The sequence below is a fragment of the Emericellopsis cladophorae genome (genome assembly GCF_022114955.1).
Source record: "Emericellopsis cladophorae strain MUM 19.33 chromosome Unknown NODE_81_length_77548_cov_116_234965, whole genome shotgun sequence".
Taxonomy (NCBI): Eukaryota; Fungi; Ascomycota; class Sordariomycetes; order Hypocreales; family Bionectriaceae; genus Emericellopsis; species Emericellopsis cladophorae.
Window position 1 is genome coordinate 34,117 of NW_026251006.1, and position 14,207 is coordinate 48,323.

Genomic DNA, 14,207 nt, shown 5'->3' on the forward strand with positions numbered 1-14,207 from the left:
CATTCTCTCATCATCTTCTCGCAATGTTCAGCCCGGCCCAGACGATCAGGGCGATCCTGGCACCGGTGCTCCTGACCTCGCTTCTCTTCCCATCGCTCTACCAGCCCTTTCTAGACTCAACATGGTCGACCCTCCGATATTCAAGCTTCTACAACTGGTCGACCTTTGAGACCATCTGGACCGTCTTCTGCTACGCCGCCATTGAAGTGTCCATGACCATTGTCTTCCTCCGCCATCCAGAATGGCGCCTATCTCCTTCACCATCATCAAAGGCCCGAGCCAAACCAAAGGGCATGCGCCGCCCGTCTCGTCGGATAGGCGAAATTCTGCTCTATATCGCGCCTCTCCTGACCATGGATCTCACCATGATCAAAAAGTTCGCCGACGTGCCGCTGGCTGATATCTTGTCCTCGGGCAACTACGACGCCCACGCCCTCCTCGCCCCGCCAGACGACCACGTCCTTCTCGCCGCCAACGCCTCGCTTCCCAGCAAGTCCTTCCTCCTACCCACGCTGCACAACTTCACCGCCTCGTCGCCTCTCCAGCTCGTCCGCGCCCTACCGCCCGACGCGCCCTCCTCGCGCCGACTTGCCACGGAGCTCATGGCGAGCTTCCTCATCTACGACACCCTCTTCTTCGCCTTCCACCTCTCCCTGCACCAGATACGTCCCCTGCGCCGCTGGCACGCCCCGCACCACTCCCACGATACGGGGATCCATCCCCAGGTCACGAATCAGCTCTCCGTCTTTGAGCGTCTGGGTCTCGTGCTGCTCGCCAATTTCAGCCTCAACATTATTGGCAGCCATGTGTTGACGCGTACCCTCTTTGTGCCCGTCTTTGTCTGGCTGCTCGTCGAGATTCATAGTGGCATGGACTTGCCCTGGGGGTACGACAAGGTCCTGCCACAAGGATGGGCGGGCGGTGCCAGGACGCATATGAAGCATCACGCCGGCGGGGGCGGCGGGCTGGAGCCTTTCTTCTGCTGGTGGGATAGGCTCTGGGAGGTGTGTAGATAGTTGACGAGAGGTGACGGATAGGATATAGACGGGTTATTAGACGATGAATAGAAGTAAATGCAGAAGCTGCCTTCAAATTCGCTTCTTCTTCCTCTTCTTCTCCAAGCAGCGCTGCGCAAAGTTCTTGCACATCCATATCCACCATGCGCCATTGAGCCCAACAAGACTCGCCGTTCCCGCCTTACAAGGCGTCCTCAAGCGCCCGAAAGCGTCCACCAGACCTAGGCGGTGATACGCGCCGTACTGCTGTAGTATCCAGGCGACGCTGCCAAACCTCACACCAGCGAACGCGACCAAGAACGCAGCATCCAGGAACTTGGACTGTATACCCGTCTTCCGAGCCCACCATCGAGCGTGCAGCAGAGGATTGGACGCGTTCATCAAGAGAAGTCCCAGAATGACCCGCACGCCGCGCTCGTTACCCCGCGCAACGTAGAGCTGGAGGTACAGCAGTCCGGCGCCGATGAGGGCGTGGTGCGTGATCATGACAGGCGACGGGCGCGCGCTGCGTCCCACGGCCTTGGGGAGGGCGTAGGCCATGGCCCACGTGTCGTAGACGAGGTAGCCCGCCTCCCAGGACGTGATCATGTTAGCGAGTCGGCTGCGGCCCTGGATCATCGGGTTGGCCGCGTCATCCAGGTTCCCGTCTCCGTCGACGACGTCGCGCGGCGGGACGGGGTCTGCATGCGGCAGCTGCCAGTGTTCCTGGCGGAGAGCGATGATGGAGAGGATGGTGACTAGGATGCCGTGGCTGGCAGAGATGGCCCTCACATGGCCCGAGGCCGCGGTCGCGGAGGACTTTGTGCTCGGACTGCGCGTGGTCTGGAAAACGAGGGTGTTGCAGGCAATGGAGAGGGCCACTATGCCCCAGCTGGAGAGTGTGTCGACGGGAGGCATGATGTCGACGTGGAGGTGACTGAATGCGGGTGATGATGTAGAGGACATGAAGATAGATGACTCGGAGAAGGCGGCGGGTTTTCTCGTCGTCCGCCCCTCGGCCAACGTGACAGCCAACTCGGTATTGCAATTGGGGGTGTCGCATCAAAGTCGAAATCCTGGGCGGCAAATTTTATCAATACTAGTCGTTATTAAATAGGCGATCACAGCAAAGTATGTGAATGAATGAATCCCTGGACCAAGCAAGCCTCAACCGTGTCACTGCCCGTAATGACAACATGTCCAATGTGTTTGACATTCAAAGGGTATCTACTCCTATCATCACAACAAAGCAAGGTGTATCTCCCTCGCTTACTATACACGCCCCAGCACGCCTAGACCGTCTCCGTCTGGGAGGCCTCGGGACCGTCCTTGCCCGCCGCCATGGACGCCACCTTCTTGTCAAACCCACCGACCTGGGCCGACTTCCAGGGCGGCAGGTTCTCGTCAAAAATGGTGTCAATCTCCTCGAGCGACTTCTTGACCGTCTCCGGGTAGGTGAAGAAGATGTGGAAGGTCATGGCGATGCAAAAGGCGCCAAAGATCATGTACGTCTTCCACTGGATGTTGGTGAAAGCGGGCGGCACGAAGAAGGCGAGGGCCAGGTTGAAGGCCCAGTTGCCAGCCGCCGCGAGACCGACACCCTTGGCGCGGTACCGCAGGGGGAACACCTCGGCCGCGTAGATCCAGGCACCCGGCGCCCAGGTGAGGCCGTAGACGCCGACAAAGATGTAGCACATGGCGATGACCCCCTTGGCCGGCGCGCCCGTGATGGACCACTTGAGGTTGTAGTTGCCGTCCACGTTGGTGACGGGGTTGCCGTGCACGGCCATGACGGCGCCCGTCGCAAAGTGCAGGGCGGCGCAGATGACGGCGCCCACGAGGAGCAGGTTGCGGCGGCCAACGCGGTCGATGACGGGCAGGACGGCGCCCGTGGTGACCAGGAAGATGACGTACTGGATGATGGACGACGTCAGGGCAATGTTGCCGTACATGCCCGCCATGTTGAAGATGTAGACGAGGTAGTACAGCATCACGTTGCCGCCCAGGAGCTGCTGCCAGACCTGCACGCTGACGCCCACCAGCGTCCTCTTCCACACGCCCGGCGCGAAGAGACCCAGGTAGCCAATGTCCTTGCTCTCGTTGGCGATGCGGACCGCCTCGCGGACCTCGTCGAGCTCGGCGAGCACGAGCACATTGCTGCGGTCGCCCTTGGCGTGGAGATTGGCCAAAATGTCGTGGCACTCCTCCCAGCGGTCCTTGTTGGCCAGCCAGCGCGGCGACTCGGGGAAGAGGAAGAGCACGGCGAAGAGGATGAAGCCGGGCACGGCCTGGATGCCCCAGGCGATGCGAAACGCAGCAGGGCCGGACACGCCACGCACGCACCCGTACGAGATGAGGTACATGATCAGGATGCCCCATTCAATGGACCACTGCTGAATACCCGTGATGCGGCCGCGCGTCTTGGCCGGGGCCAGCTCGGCGAGGTAGACGAGACACTGCGAGGATGTGATACCGATGGCCAAACCGCCCACGATGCGGCCGGCAATGAGGTGTCCAATGTTCTGGGACGAGCACTGCAGGACGGCGCCGATGATCCAGATGACAGACGCGATCTGGAGGGCGATTTTGCGGCCGAGCATGTCGGCGATTTGACCGGCGACGAGGGCACCGACGAGGGAACCACCAGACATGGAGGCGGTGATGCCGCCCTGTGTTGTGCTGTCCGGGTCGTTGAAGTAGGCGCGGTACTGGTCACTGCCAATCCAGGCGCTCATGGACGACACCTCGAAACCAAAAAGCATGCCGCCAATGGTGCCAAAGGCGGCCAGCACGTAGACGTTCCAGATGCGATACATGATGGGCTTCTTGCTGGGGAAGCTGATGATGCTCTGCAACGAGTGAGGAATGTTGGCTGTCGCGATGCCCGCGCGCGTCGTCATTTTATATTCCGTCTCTCTGTCCCATGGGGGCTCCTCACTCTGTGTTCTGGGGTAGGTTCTCTACGGGGCCCCGTGGACAAGGCTAAGAGAATAACAAGCGCACGTATCAGCATCGAGTTTGGAAGGCGGCATTCACTCCATATTATCCACCGAAACACACTGACGGCCGGCGCCAGCCTGGGAGACGGTCGATGATCGGCAGGTGAGCTGCCAAGAATGGATATCGCTGCCTGGCGTCTGGGGCCTCCGGGGACGACTGTCGCGACTCTGGCGTGCGGTGGGGCCACGACGTCTGCCGCGCCAATTGATTGCTGGCGGCTGCTGCAGTCAGGTGGGTGGCACTGACTAGTGCTTCGATCCATCTTCTCTCTCCGTTCCACGCTATGGCTGGCTAGCCAAGGCGATGACGGCACGCTCTGCTGAGAAAAGTCGCCTCGAGTCTTGGCTGTCGACAGCGATCCATCTGCACCGTGGCACGGGGATTTGCAGATTGTTGCAGACTCATCTCCATGGCGCGCTTCTTCAACTTGTTTCCAATTTGTTGCTCGTCCATGACTGCGCGTCCGGGGGCACAGTGTCACCGTTATCTTGCGCTTCATCCTACTGACGTCAGTCGAGCTTGGTCAGGCAGCCGGCCGCTCGTGCATTTGCAAAGTGCAGGGGGGGCTTGCTGCACTGTGCATATGCTTAAACCGAAGCCGGCGCGAGGTTTGTTGCCGGGCGATCCAGCTGCGTCGGGCGTGCAGTGCCTATTAGGCTATATTGCTCCTCGGGCCCGCAATGCATGCGCAGTCTTGCGAACGTCACAAATCCCCATGTGCGTCGACTTGATCATTGGGGGGGTAAAAAGTCGTGCTGAGTCAATAAGCGGCTGGTCGAACGACTTGGCGAGTCCACCCCGTCATCCCCCATAAGCCTGGCTTTCTCTCCCGCTTGGCGTGACTCGTGAGTGTGCGACTCAGTGAGGCGAGGCGGGAGAAGCCCAGCGGAAATTACTATGCCACAAAGGCTTGGCCAACTGATGAATTCGCCAACATGTTGGCATTCCAGGCCAGCCAGCCAAGCGGCTCTCTCACACGAAAGCACATGGAATCAGCAACCTCCTGAAACGGCGAATGCTTGCTCACGTAGCTGATCAATGCTTTAGTTTAGTCCAGGGGTGTCTATGTCCTGGCCAACTGAACATAGCGCCAGCTGTCAACCTGAACAACCGAGTATTCTTGGCCATGGCACAGAGCCTGGCTGGTCACTGGTGGGCAGAAATACTTCAAGCTTCTGGTTCCGAGCTTCGGAACGCAGCCGAGTCAGGGCCACGTGGAGTGGCTGCTTGGGTAGCATCGCGTTCTAATTAGTGCGTCTGTGAATCTGTTGATTGAGACCTACGCATAATCCGTTGGCGTTGATTGTGGGAGCAGAGCCGTGTGGAGACGAACAAGCTGGCTCTGCCGACGGGGCCAGGCAATGAGGACACCGGCTCTGCTGATGGGATTTTTCCAGCATTTCATGTAGCAGGCTCACCTGGCCGCAGCTCCACGGACGCGAACATTGACAGGAGCTCTTCCACAGGACGTTCCGAGGAGTCGAGCGACTCCAATGCAAAGCCTCGCTCTGGCTTCAGCGAAGCGACTTTGGCACCGAATGATGGCCTCCAGGTGTTGCGAACCTGCCATTGTCGTTGCCGCCTGACTTTCAAAGCCTCTCCGCACTTCTAAGGATGTCGCGCAAGTGGGTTTGCTTTGATCGGCGCAGCATTCTTCTCCGCTCGACGCCGAGACGGTGGAGGCTGTCGTAGTAGACCGTTGATCCAGGCTATGCTTCCCTGCATCCGAGTCGACTTATACTGGACCGTTGATCGAGGTCATGCTGCCTTGCCTCGCACTGGTTGCGAAGTTTAAATGGCGTCTTCAGGCCAAACGATTCGACCCTGGTCGAATCTTTTCCTCGGCAATGCGAGCTGAACCCTAACGCATCAGGGTGTTGCAGCCCCGTCCAGACGGGCATCTTCAATGCCCGCCTCGCGTTCCCAACTGCCCTCGTGCATCCAGGGTGCTTGAAGAGGAAATATCCGGACGCCATGTCACCAGCGCCGGCACGCTCTGCTGGATGTGCTTCTCCAAAAGGTCATCAAACATGGTCTGGCCTCCAGGCAGCTTCCGTATCAGATTTCGCAGGTAGAGCAAATCATCTTCTGGCAAGGTCCCCATCGCGACACCGCGGGGAGACGTCGAGCTGAGGGGGATCCGAGCCAACACATCCACGAGTGCAGACGCTATGTCAAACAGCTTCTCGGTCAACCCCACGCCGTGCACCTTGAATGCCGGCGGAGACAGATCTCGCGTCGACAACATGAGATCTTTGGCCACGTCAATGGGGTAGCGGTAGGTGAGGCTGTGTTGATACGATTCTTCCACCAAGTATCCAAGGTGCAGGCGCAGCTGCCAAATGATCACCCGCAGCCATAGCTGTGTCACCCTCAGATTGGCCTTTTGCGTATCGCGTAGGTCGAGACCTGGACTCAGCGCCGAGTTGACCTTGGTCTCAATGTGATTGATCGACTCTGGTGAGGGCCCAATAGCCAGCTCCTCGTGGTTGAGAAGCGCGATGAAGGAAGTGTCGATCGGTCTGAACAGGGCCGCGAGGCTCCAGAATCCCACTAGCGACGAGTCGCCGGCGTCGATACTTGGTGTTGCGTTTGTGATCTGCAGTGTGATCGGCCGTCGGTACCTAATCGCATGCGATCGCTCCGAGATCAAGAGCACCCAAAACAGCCGGTTGGCCACGAGTTGTGTCGTGTCGTCGGCTTCCTCGGGTCTAAAGAGCAGGACCAGCGTCGTAGTCTCTCTAAGGAACCGAAATGCCCGGCTATGATGGAAGAGCACCGCTTCGCACGCGTACAGAAAGAAGCTAAACATGCACACCTCAATGCTCACGACCGACCGGCGGGGCATGCCCTGGTACGCTGCAATGGCTGTATCGAGTAACAACCGCCCGAAGGCAAGGTTCTTCTCTGGAATGACGCCCTGCTGGAACAGCTCCTCCGGTTCTTCGGTCTGCAACAAGACTTGCCCGCACATTCCCACTAGCACCGCCAAGGACTCCAGCCCTCCGGGAGAGATACTTGCGGCCCTGAGCCGGGCTACGTACTCCATCGTGAGAATGGGTATCGTAGGGTGAAGTCGGTCAAAAAAGCGCTGCGTGCAGTAGTCGACCAGTCGTGCGGGTACGAGATCCGACAGCCGCTGGTGAAGCGATTGAGCATCGTTACCTGTCCCAGGGCCGTTCATTTGAGGCCCTACTGCCATGACCTGACACTGGTCCGCGACCCCAGCATCAACACATCTTCGGCATGGCCGATACTCGCTGCAGCCGCGACGAAGACGTTTGCAGCGCTCACAGGCTCGGGGCACTTGAAAGCGCTTGGTGGCTGGCGAGCCGCTGGCATTGCCGGAAGTGTACTGGTTCTCAGCCGCCGATCCATTGGGCAGAACATTGGCCGGAGAGGCGGACGAAGCTATCGACACGCTGGGTGACTCAGCAGATGTCAGGCTGTGGCGGGCGTGCGTGGAGTCGCCAAAGGAGCCGAGGGCTGAACGCTTGGTTCCCGAGACGCGCGAGGGCCCGTCTTGTATCTGAGGGAGGACAGTCTGGGACGTGGGCTGCGGATACGGCTGCTCAAAGTTCGGGAAGGACATGTCGCACGCCTGGCACGGAAATGAGACAGGAGCTGCGCGCGCAGGGTCGCTTCGACGGGTGGTTGTCGCGTCTTTGATACGAGTTGAGGAGTTCAATGGTGAGCGACAGGCCTGTAGGAAAAAAAGGCCCAATGATCGAGCGGCCAGCTGGAGGCAAGTGGGTGCCGGCAGGGCCCCTTCCCAGTTCCCCAGCCAAGACCGCCCAAACCCCATATTACTTGGTAATCAAATCGTGCCTTCCCGGTCAAGGTTCCTGGAGCTATCGACTACCCTGGACAGCGCTCCTCGGATTGCTTGAAATCCGGAAGTCGCCGCCAACCTCAGGAAGCTTTTGAGCAGTTTCTCTCGATTGGATGCATTTTCGTCTCATATCTTGGCTACGCAGCAGGTTTTCTATGCAAACTCGCCTATGGTGCAGTAGCGTCCTTGGTAACCACAGCTACGCGGTCCAATGATCAATTTTGAAACGGGAGACTGGGGATTGATTGCCGTTGAAGTCTTGGTGGAAAAGATGCCGCGAAAGGGGGAACGGGCCAATTAACAGTGTGCCAGAGCCTGCTTTGGTCGACCTCCCAAATTGGTTGCGGAAAGATACGACAAGAATGGGATTCTGACATTGCTGCCCCTTTCTCGGAGCTGGTGACTTGATCTCTCGGCTTGGTCATGCATGGTCAGCTGTCTTGAACACTGGGTCAGTTCGACAGATCGCCGCCGTTGTTTGGATCTCAGAGCCAGCTTCGTGTTCATTACAGTGACGTTGCATGTCGGAGACGGATGGGTGGCAGAACAAGTTGCAACATGGTGCCCTCTGTGATGATGATGTGTGAAACAGGCTGCCCAGGATACCTCACAACAGCCCTCAAGGCTACGGCCACTCTCACGCGAACTCTTGGATGAAACCACGATGTGGTTGGGATCACGAGAATGGTTCTGTTGGGGTTGATTACAGTGCGTGATTCATTGGCTTCATGACTCATTATACTCCGGCCAAGTACTTCCAAAACATCATCAGCAAAGATCTCCTGTTCCACTGCTCTTGACCTCCAGTGGATCTCTACATGGATGAGCCTTGTTTTAGAGATAGAAAGTGCTCACGTCCAGCCAGCTCACGCGAGCCAAATCTCGGCGAACTGGTGCTCCTGGTAGAAGACGGGAATGCTTCGAAAGTTAATAAAAGCATGCAGACAAAATGCCAAAAATGAGGAGGCGGCTAGGTACTTACGCTTTCTCGCCAAGGGTCTCCTTGAGGACCTTGATCTTTTCATTGTAGATTCTTATGCATTCGCCCATCAATTTGTCCACGTCCGCCTTCATCTTGTCGATTTCGGCGGTCTGGGCCTTGAATTCGTCGGTGCTCAGGTAGGCCAGCCAAAACATGACGGGGGGGTTTTTGTCTTCCGGCCCACAAAGCTTCAGGAAAGCAACGTAACGTTGATAGGTTTCGCTGACGAGTTGTTGGTCGCGTTGGAAAACCTGCTCGCTGAGCTTGAGGTGGTCGGCTGAGAGTTGCTGGTGCTGTGGCCACGTTAGCTGATCAATGCTCAGAGGGAAGCCGTTGCCAGGAGGGGGGGGTGACTTCTTGGAGGTGCTTGGCCAGTTGAGTTTCCTCTTCCGTATCGTAAATGAAGACAGATTTAGACATTGTGAGTTTGTCTAGATGGATTGATTGTTGTTGTGAAGGTGTTGTTCGAGAAGTAAGGTGGCTAAGACGTAGATGGTGGTGTCTGGTCAGAGTGAAGTGATGGGACTCAGAGGAGAAAGACAAACAAGGTCAACTTGGAAGCGGCTGGGAAAGATGAGCCAATAATTTCAACTGAAAGTTGAACCAGCGCTGCAGTGACTAAATCCACAGCACTCGTCTAGTTCTGTTCAAGGACACTGGAATTTGTAAACACCAGTCGAACAACTGGGCGTGGCAAAATACGCAGAAGTGCTTCAATTCAACAGTGAGACTAACAAAAGCTGACGAAGGAACAATGGCAGCAGTATCATAAGTTGAGTCCACTTGTTGATGACTCTGAAATTTGTGCTATGTGTAGTTTGACATTCTCTTCATCTCTGGACATCATCCGCGCAATTTCCTGTAGACATTTCTCCAAAACTCCTTGACATCCAACCTTCTTAATCTTCGGGTGCGAACTCAGGATTCTTATGCGAAGTGATGTCCAAATCCTGGCCTGTATAGCCGTCCCTGTACTTGGCTGTCTGATAAATGCTCTCGAGCTGCGGCTCGGGCGTCAAGCTCAATTTCCCGGGGCCTCTAATGCTCACACATTGGTTACACTACCACACAATCTTGAACAGTTGAGCTTCAGTCAGCGGCTGTGGCGTTGTTGAATACGTGTTCGTGAGTCCACGGTTCTTTGCAGCGTCAATATCATCGACCAGTAGGGGCAATGAATTATCGTCAAAATTTCCAGCAGGTTCTTCAAAAACTCTTCGTGGTTCAATTTGATTGGTTTCGGTATCTGTTGGCCCACGGTTCGGGTTCCCTACAGCATGTTGGGAGGAGGCGGCTTCTGCTACCAAGTTGGCATTGGTATTTGCGGTCAGCGCGCGTGCTGTGGTCGCGTTCAATTTAACGTCCCGCGGATTCTGACATTGTCAGATATTGTGTAGATCATGGAAAGAAGAGATTCTTAATGCAAAAACGTACCAGGGACGTGCTCTGCTTCGAAGAGCCTTCGAGGGGCATTGTTCGCTGCCCCCCGTACGCACCCGGCCGCTGTCCCCTTTGAAGTCCTCGAGCAACGCGAGGCATTGTGCTTCAATTTGAGGACATTTTATATGCCTGGATCTCGTTTGAAGTAATTATCAAGTATCTGGCGTGGAGTGATCGGAAATAAAATTTACGACAAGTGCTTGCTACGACGCGCTGGCAAGCAGTGTTGGTGACGTTGAGCTGAGCCAGCCGCCGGACATCACAAATGTATACCTGTATGGAACACGGCTTGGGATGGCATCGCCTAAAATCTCTAGCATAAATAATGGTTTTCCTCCGCTGGTGTATCCTATATAGAACGTTTAATCGATTTTTCTTTCATAGACATTGAGTTATCGAGAGCGTCGATGCCATTGCTGAGATAGAAGTCGTCTGTTCGCGTTGCATGCATGGCCCAATACCTTCACTCAAATGCTGATTCCAAGTCCCATGCGCAGACCCTTTATGTCGACACTCATTTTTGCGAACTTCCAACCAGCCATTAACATCCATGATAGCGTTCTAAAGCGTTCGCGACGGCTACTTCGACGAAAGCTCGGTGAGTCCCGGAAAATTCAAGTGTTCAGGGGGAACTAACTAGCCTTGTACTGCGCACATACGAACGACCGCCAGGTACCCTTGCTACAAGGCAGTCAAGCTTTGAAGTTTTCTATGAGCGATATTCACGCGCACGTTCTTGGCATAGCTTCGTTGGAACATTGCAGAACAGTCTCGGGGAGTTGCACGCACCGCGGATTCAGTGTGGCGACCCCTGAATGGAACTACGTGTTCGTCGAGCCGGTTGCACTTCAACATGGACAACAGGTTTGAGGGGCGAGCTTTGGGATACTGTTTTTCATTGATCGTCAGCATCCGAAAGATCAAAATGTACGGACAGCGACATCGAGGAAAGTGCATCGCGACGTAGTTTCTCACATCAAACGCAACCTTCGCATAGGCCTGCTGACTGAATCAATAGCATAGATGCAGAATCTCTCGCACGCGCCGTACCATGCTCTAGCTCCTCCCTGAGTCTCCCTTGTATCCTTCGAAGCGCGACCGTCGACCCGATGGCTAGACTTGAATCTTTACGAACGAAAACGAAGCCGATGGAGCCAGTCCCGCTGCCCGACTACCTTGAAGAGTTCAAAGCCCATGTCAACGATGACAAAAGACAACTCGTTCGCCAGACCAAACACTATGCGGCATTTTTCAACGGACAACACAATGACGGCTATCCTCCGATCGAGAAGTGCACTGCCTCTCAGCGTGGCAGACAGGAGAATCCGGCGCTCAAGGGCAAGAAGAGCACTGCCTTGGGTAAGAAGCGGGTTCAGCGGGCCGTCAACACGACAATTAGTCCTGAAAGTTGGTCTAAGCAAGATTTCGAATACTGCAGCTACATTGGACAATGAGGACGGCGCAAAACGTCCCCTGGCAACCGACGACACCGCCGCAAGGGCTCGCAAGCGCCAGCGTGCGCCAAAGGACGCAAAAGGCAAGGGAAAGGCGATTGCATGCTTGACAGACGATGAAACCGATAAATTTGATGATGATAAAATGTAGCTTCTACATGAACCAACGACCCCATAAAGAATATTGAGATTACAAAGCCTTCGAGAGTTGGAGACGGCATAACGCGAGGGCGAAGGTGCTCAGGAGTGAGCCAAAACATACATATCACGGTCTGAGCCTCAGACATGAAAGAGCAAATAGAAATCAGCCCGCTAGGATGGCACAGCCAACCCGACGAGTTTGTGTGCGCAATTGACAAAGTCGTAGTGGACCATTTTCCTTTTGTTGGAGACTTGCAGTCTTCGTGGACATCATGCCATCTTCCAACCGGTCTTCATTTGCCTGTCATGCTATTTGCATTGAGTTTGTCGACGGATACATGTTTATGTGCTCAAAACACCTTGCTCATCATTTTTCCTTACCTGTGCTCCGTCTCCTTATCACCTGCGTCGTTCGTCCATGTAGTGCTCGTCACCACCCTGTGTCGTTGATGTGAATGCTTGCTTAAGGCGATTCCGTAACGTTTCAAGGCTTCTTATTCTTTGAGCGCAAGTTGTAAGGGTGGGTGGGTTCACCAGGTATTTCAATCTAAGAAAGTGTCAGTCTTCCCTGTACTTGCGGCTGCTCCTGGATTGACATACCTCATTGTGATGTTTGTTAATCCATTGCAGAAGGCGCTCATCATCGTGCACAGCCTTCAGGGCAGTATTGCGCCTCATCTTGGCTAGCATAGTCTGTTTTGCGTAGACTTCCTTGGGGTCGCCTCCGCGCGGTACATTGAAGGCGATCTGGGCCATCTTGTTCAGGGGAAGATCCGGGGCTGGATAATTGTATCAGAAGCAAAGGGTCGTGAAGACAAGGCTGCGGGTCTTGTAGGAGTATTGAGAGAGATTTAGAGGTTCGTATTGAAGTTCATTTCTTCCACAATTTAAGGTGCAAGGAGTTTGGTTACTTGTGCTTGAGGAGGGAAGAGTAGTCCCTGGGGGCTGTTTGTTGTTCTAGGTTGGGTCAGGTCGAGTTGAGACGACGCAAACAGTTACGGCACGCGCCAGAACATAACAATGCCATCTTCATAAGTATCTATAATCTGCTTCAAGCTCTAGAAAATCTGAACAACCGAACACAATTTGATCCCATATGTGCAGCGCTTTGGATGGTTGCATTGTCGCACATCACTTCGTTGCCTGTGGGCAACCCGTACTCGTTTTGGACCGGCGAACAGTGACAAGAATGAAGTCACTCAATAATTTGAATTGTATTTATTTGTGGCATTGCTTCAATAAATGGAATTCGTTCACCGAGTTTGGGGAGTTCCGCACGAACTGTCCATCTATTCCAGACATCCCCCCCCCGGGACTAGTTGTTCAAATAGTCAAGAACAGTCAGAAACACCACGGCATCATATACGGTAAAATTTCCACTCTATCCTGCCTAGTGTCTCTCCCATTTTGACTCTGGAACACGCAGTCTGTCTCAAAAGTCAGCATCTGCTGGCAAGTTCCCAGAGCGCGGCTGTTTGCTGCTTACTAGCTCCAGTCACCAGCCATCCACGCCATTGTCGTCACAATTCAGCATAGAACCTCAATCCTTGTGGAATTGGATGCCTCAAATTCTGTTATTTCTTGACTTCTTAGTAAAGCTAGCCCCATCGTTTCCCTGTGTCCTGGCTCAGGGCTGCTTCTGAGAGTTTGCCCTGAAGTTTGAAGTGCAGTTCATTCACGGGATCACATAAGACACAACACTAGATACTTCGCAGTTCATCTTGTCGTCCACGACACCAGGAGAGCACGAAAGCTAGTCGAAATGGGGTCGTCGAAATCAGCCACGAACATAACTCACTAGGGTCGTTGGTGCCGCCACTGTCCTGTGGCAAGTCCCTGGTAGCTGACGACCATGCCACTGTCAGCCAAAAATCGGCATAAATTATATCCATTCATCCTCCGATGAGTCGTCCCAGCCATCAACAGTATTGAGCCTGGGCACTGGACGATATTGATCTTGGGTGGGTCTTTCAACATGCTTGGGTGAAGAGGTCATTCGGCGAGCCTTGTGGATGCAGTCGGCGAGTTTGCGATCAAGACAATCATATTTTGATCACATCTCTTTGATAAAATCAAGACAGCACGCATTTCAGCAATAGATTGTTTTGTTCGGGAGCTGTGGTGGAGTGTTTCGGAAGCTGAGGTCTGTGGTTCGAAATAGTGTCGATAGGAGTTCATGAACAGTAAAGCCACTGCCACAGAATACGCTAGACTTTCGACGACGCGATATTACTTTTCGATCTTTTTCGGCCTGCGTGTTCTAATTAATGTCTGCTGAGGGGCGTCATCACACAATATTGATGGTGTGAATATGGACAGTTTGAGAGCGCGCCCAAAAATCTCCAAATCACAGTAGCTTCTTC

General features: G+C 54.7%; 6 protein-coding genes across 6 annotated transcripts; 2 read left to right on the top strand and 4 right to left on the bottom strand.

The window, feature by feature from the left end:
• Window positions 1-23: 23 nt before the first annotated feature.
• J7T54_001928 (uncharacterized protein) lies at window positions 24-1,016 on the top strand (the record flags this gene model as incomplete). The annotated part of the gene is made up of 1 exon (XM_051510076.1): window positions 24-1,016. One exon carries the CDS (start codon window positions 24-26, stop codon window positions 1,014-1,016), a length of 993 nt encoding a protein of 330 aa, XP_051358980.1.
• A 72-nt stretch (window positions 1,017-1,088) lies between these two features.
• J7T54_001929 (uncharacterized protein) lies at window positions 1,089-1,913 on the bottom strand (the record flags this gene model as incomplete). Its single annotated transcript, XM_051510077.1, has 1 exon — window positions 1,089-1,913. One exon carries the CDS (start codon window positions 1,911-1,913, stop codon window positions 1,089-1,091), a length of 825 nt encoding a protein of 274 aa, XP_051358981.1.
• A 374-nt stretch (window positions 1,914-2,287) lies between these two features.
• Window positions 2,288-3,895, bottom strand: J7T54_001930 (NADPH-dependent curcumin reductase CurA; the record flags this gene model as incomplete). Its single annotated transcript, XM_051510078.1, has 1 exon — window positions 2,288-3,895. One exon carries the CDS (start codon window positions 3,893-3,895, stop codon window positions 2,288-2,290), a length of 1,608 nt encoding a protein of 535 aa, XP_051358982.1.
• Window positions 3,896-5,898: 2,003 nt separating this feature from the next.
• On the bottom strand, window positions 5,899-7,587 carry J7T54_001931 (sucrose utilization protein-like protein; the record flags this gene model as incomplete). Its single annotated transcript, XM_051510080.1, has 1 exon — window positions 5,899-7,587. The coding sequence occupies one exon, from the start codon at window positions 7,585-7,587 to the stop codon at window positions 5,899-5,901; it is 1,689 nt and encodes a 562-aa protein (XP_051358983.1).
• Window positions 7,588-8,693: 1,106 nt separating this feature from the next.
• J7T54_001932 (uncharacterized protein) lies at window positions 8,694-9,229 on the bottom strand (the record flags this gene model as incomplete). The annotated part of the gene is made up of 3 exons (XM_051510081.1): window positions 8,694-8,745; window positions 8,810-9,102; window positions 9,164-9,229. 3 exons carry the CDS (start codon window positions 9,227-9,229, stop codon window positions 8,694-8,696), a joined length of 411 nt encoding a protein of 136 aa, XP_051358984.1.
• A 2,168-nt stretch (window positions 9,230-11,397) lies between these two features.
• On the top strand, window positions 11,398-11,854 carry J7T54_001933 (uncharacterized protein; the record flags this gene model as incomplete). The annotated part of the gene is made up of 2 exons (XM_051510082.1): window positions 11,398-11,608; window positions 11,688-11,854. 2 exons carry the CDS (start codon window positions 11,398-11,400, stop codon window positions 11,852-11,854), a joined length of 378 nt encoding a protein of 125 aa, XP_051358985.1.
• Window positions 11,855-14,207: the final 2,353 nt, after the last annotated feature.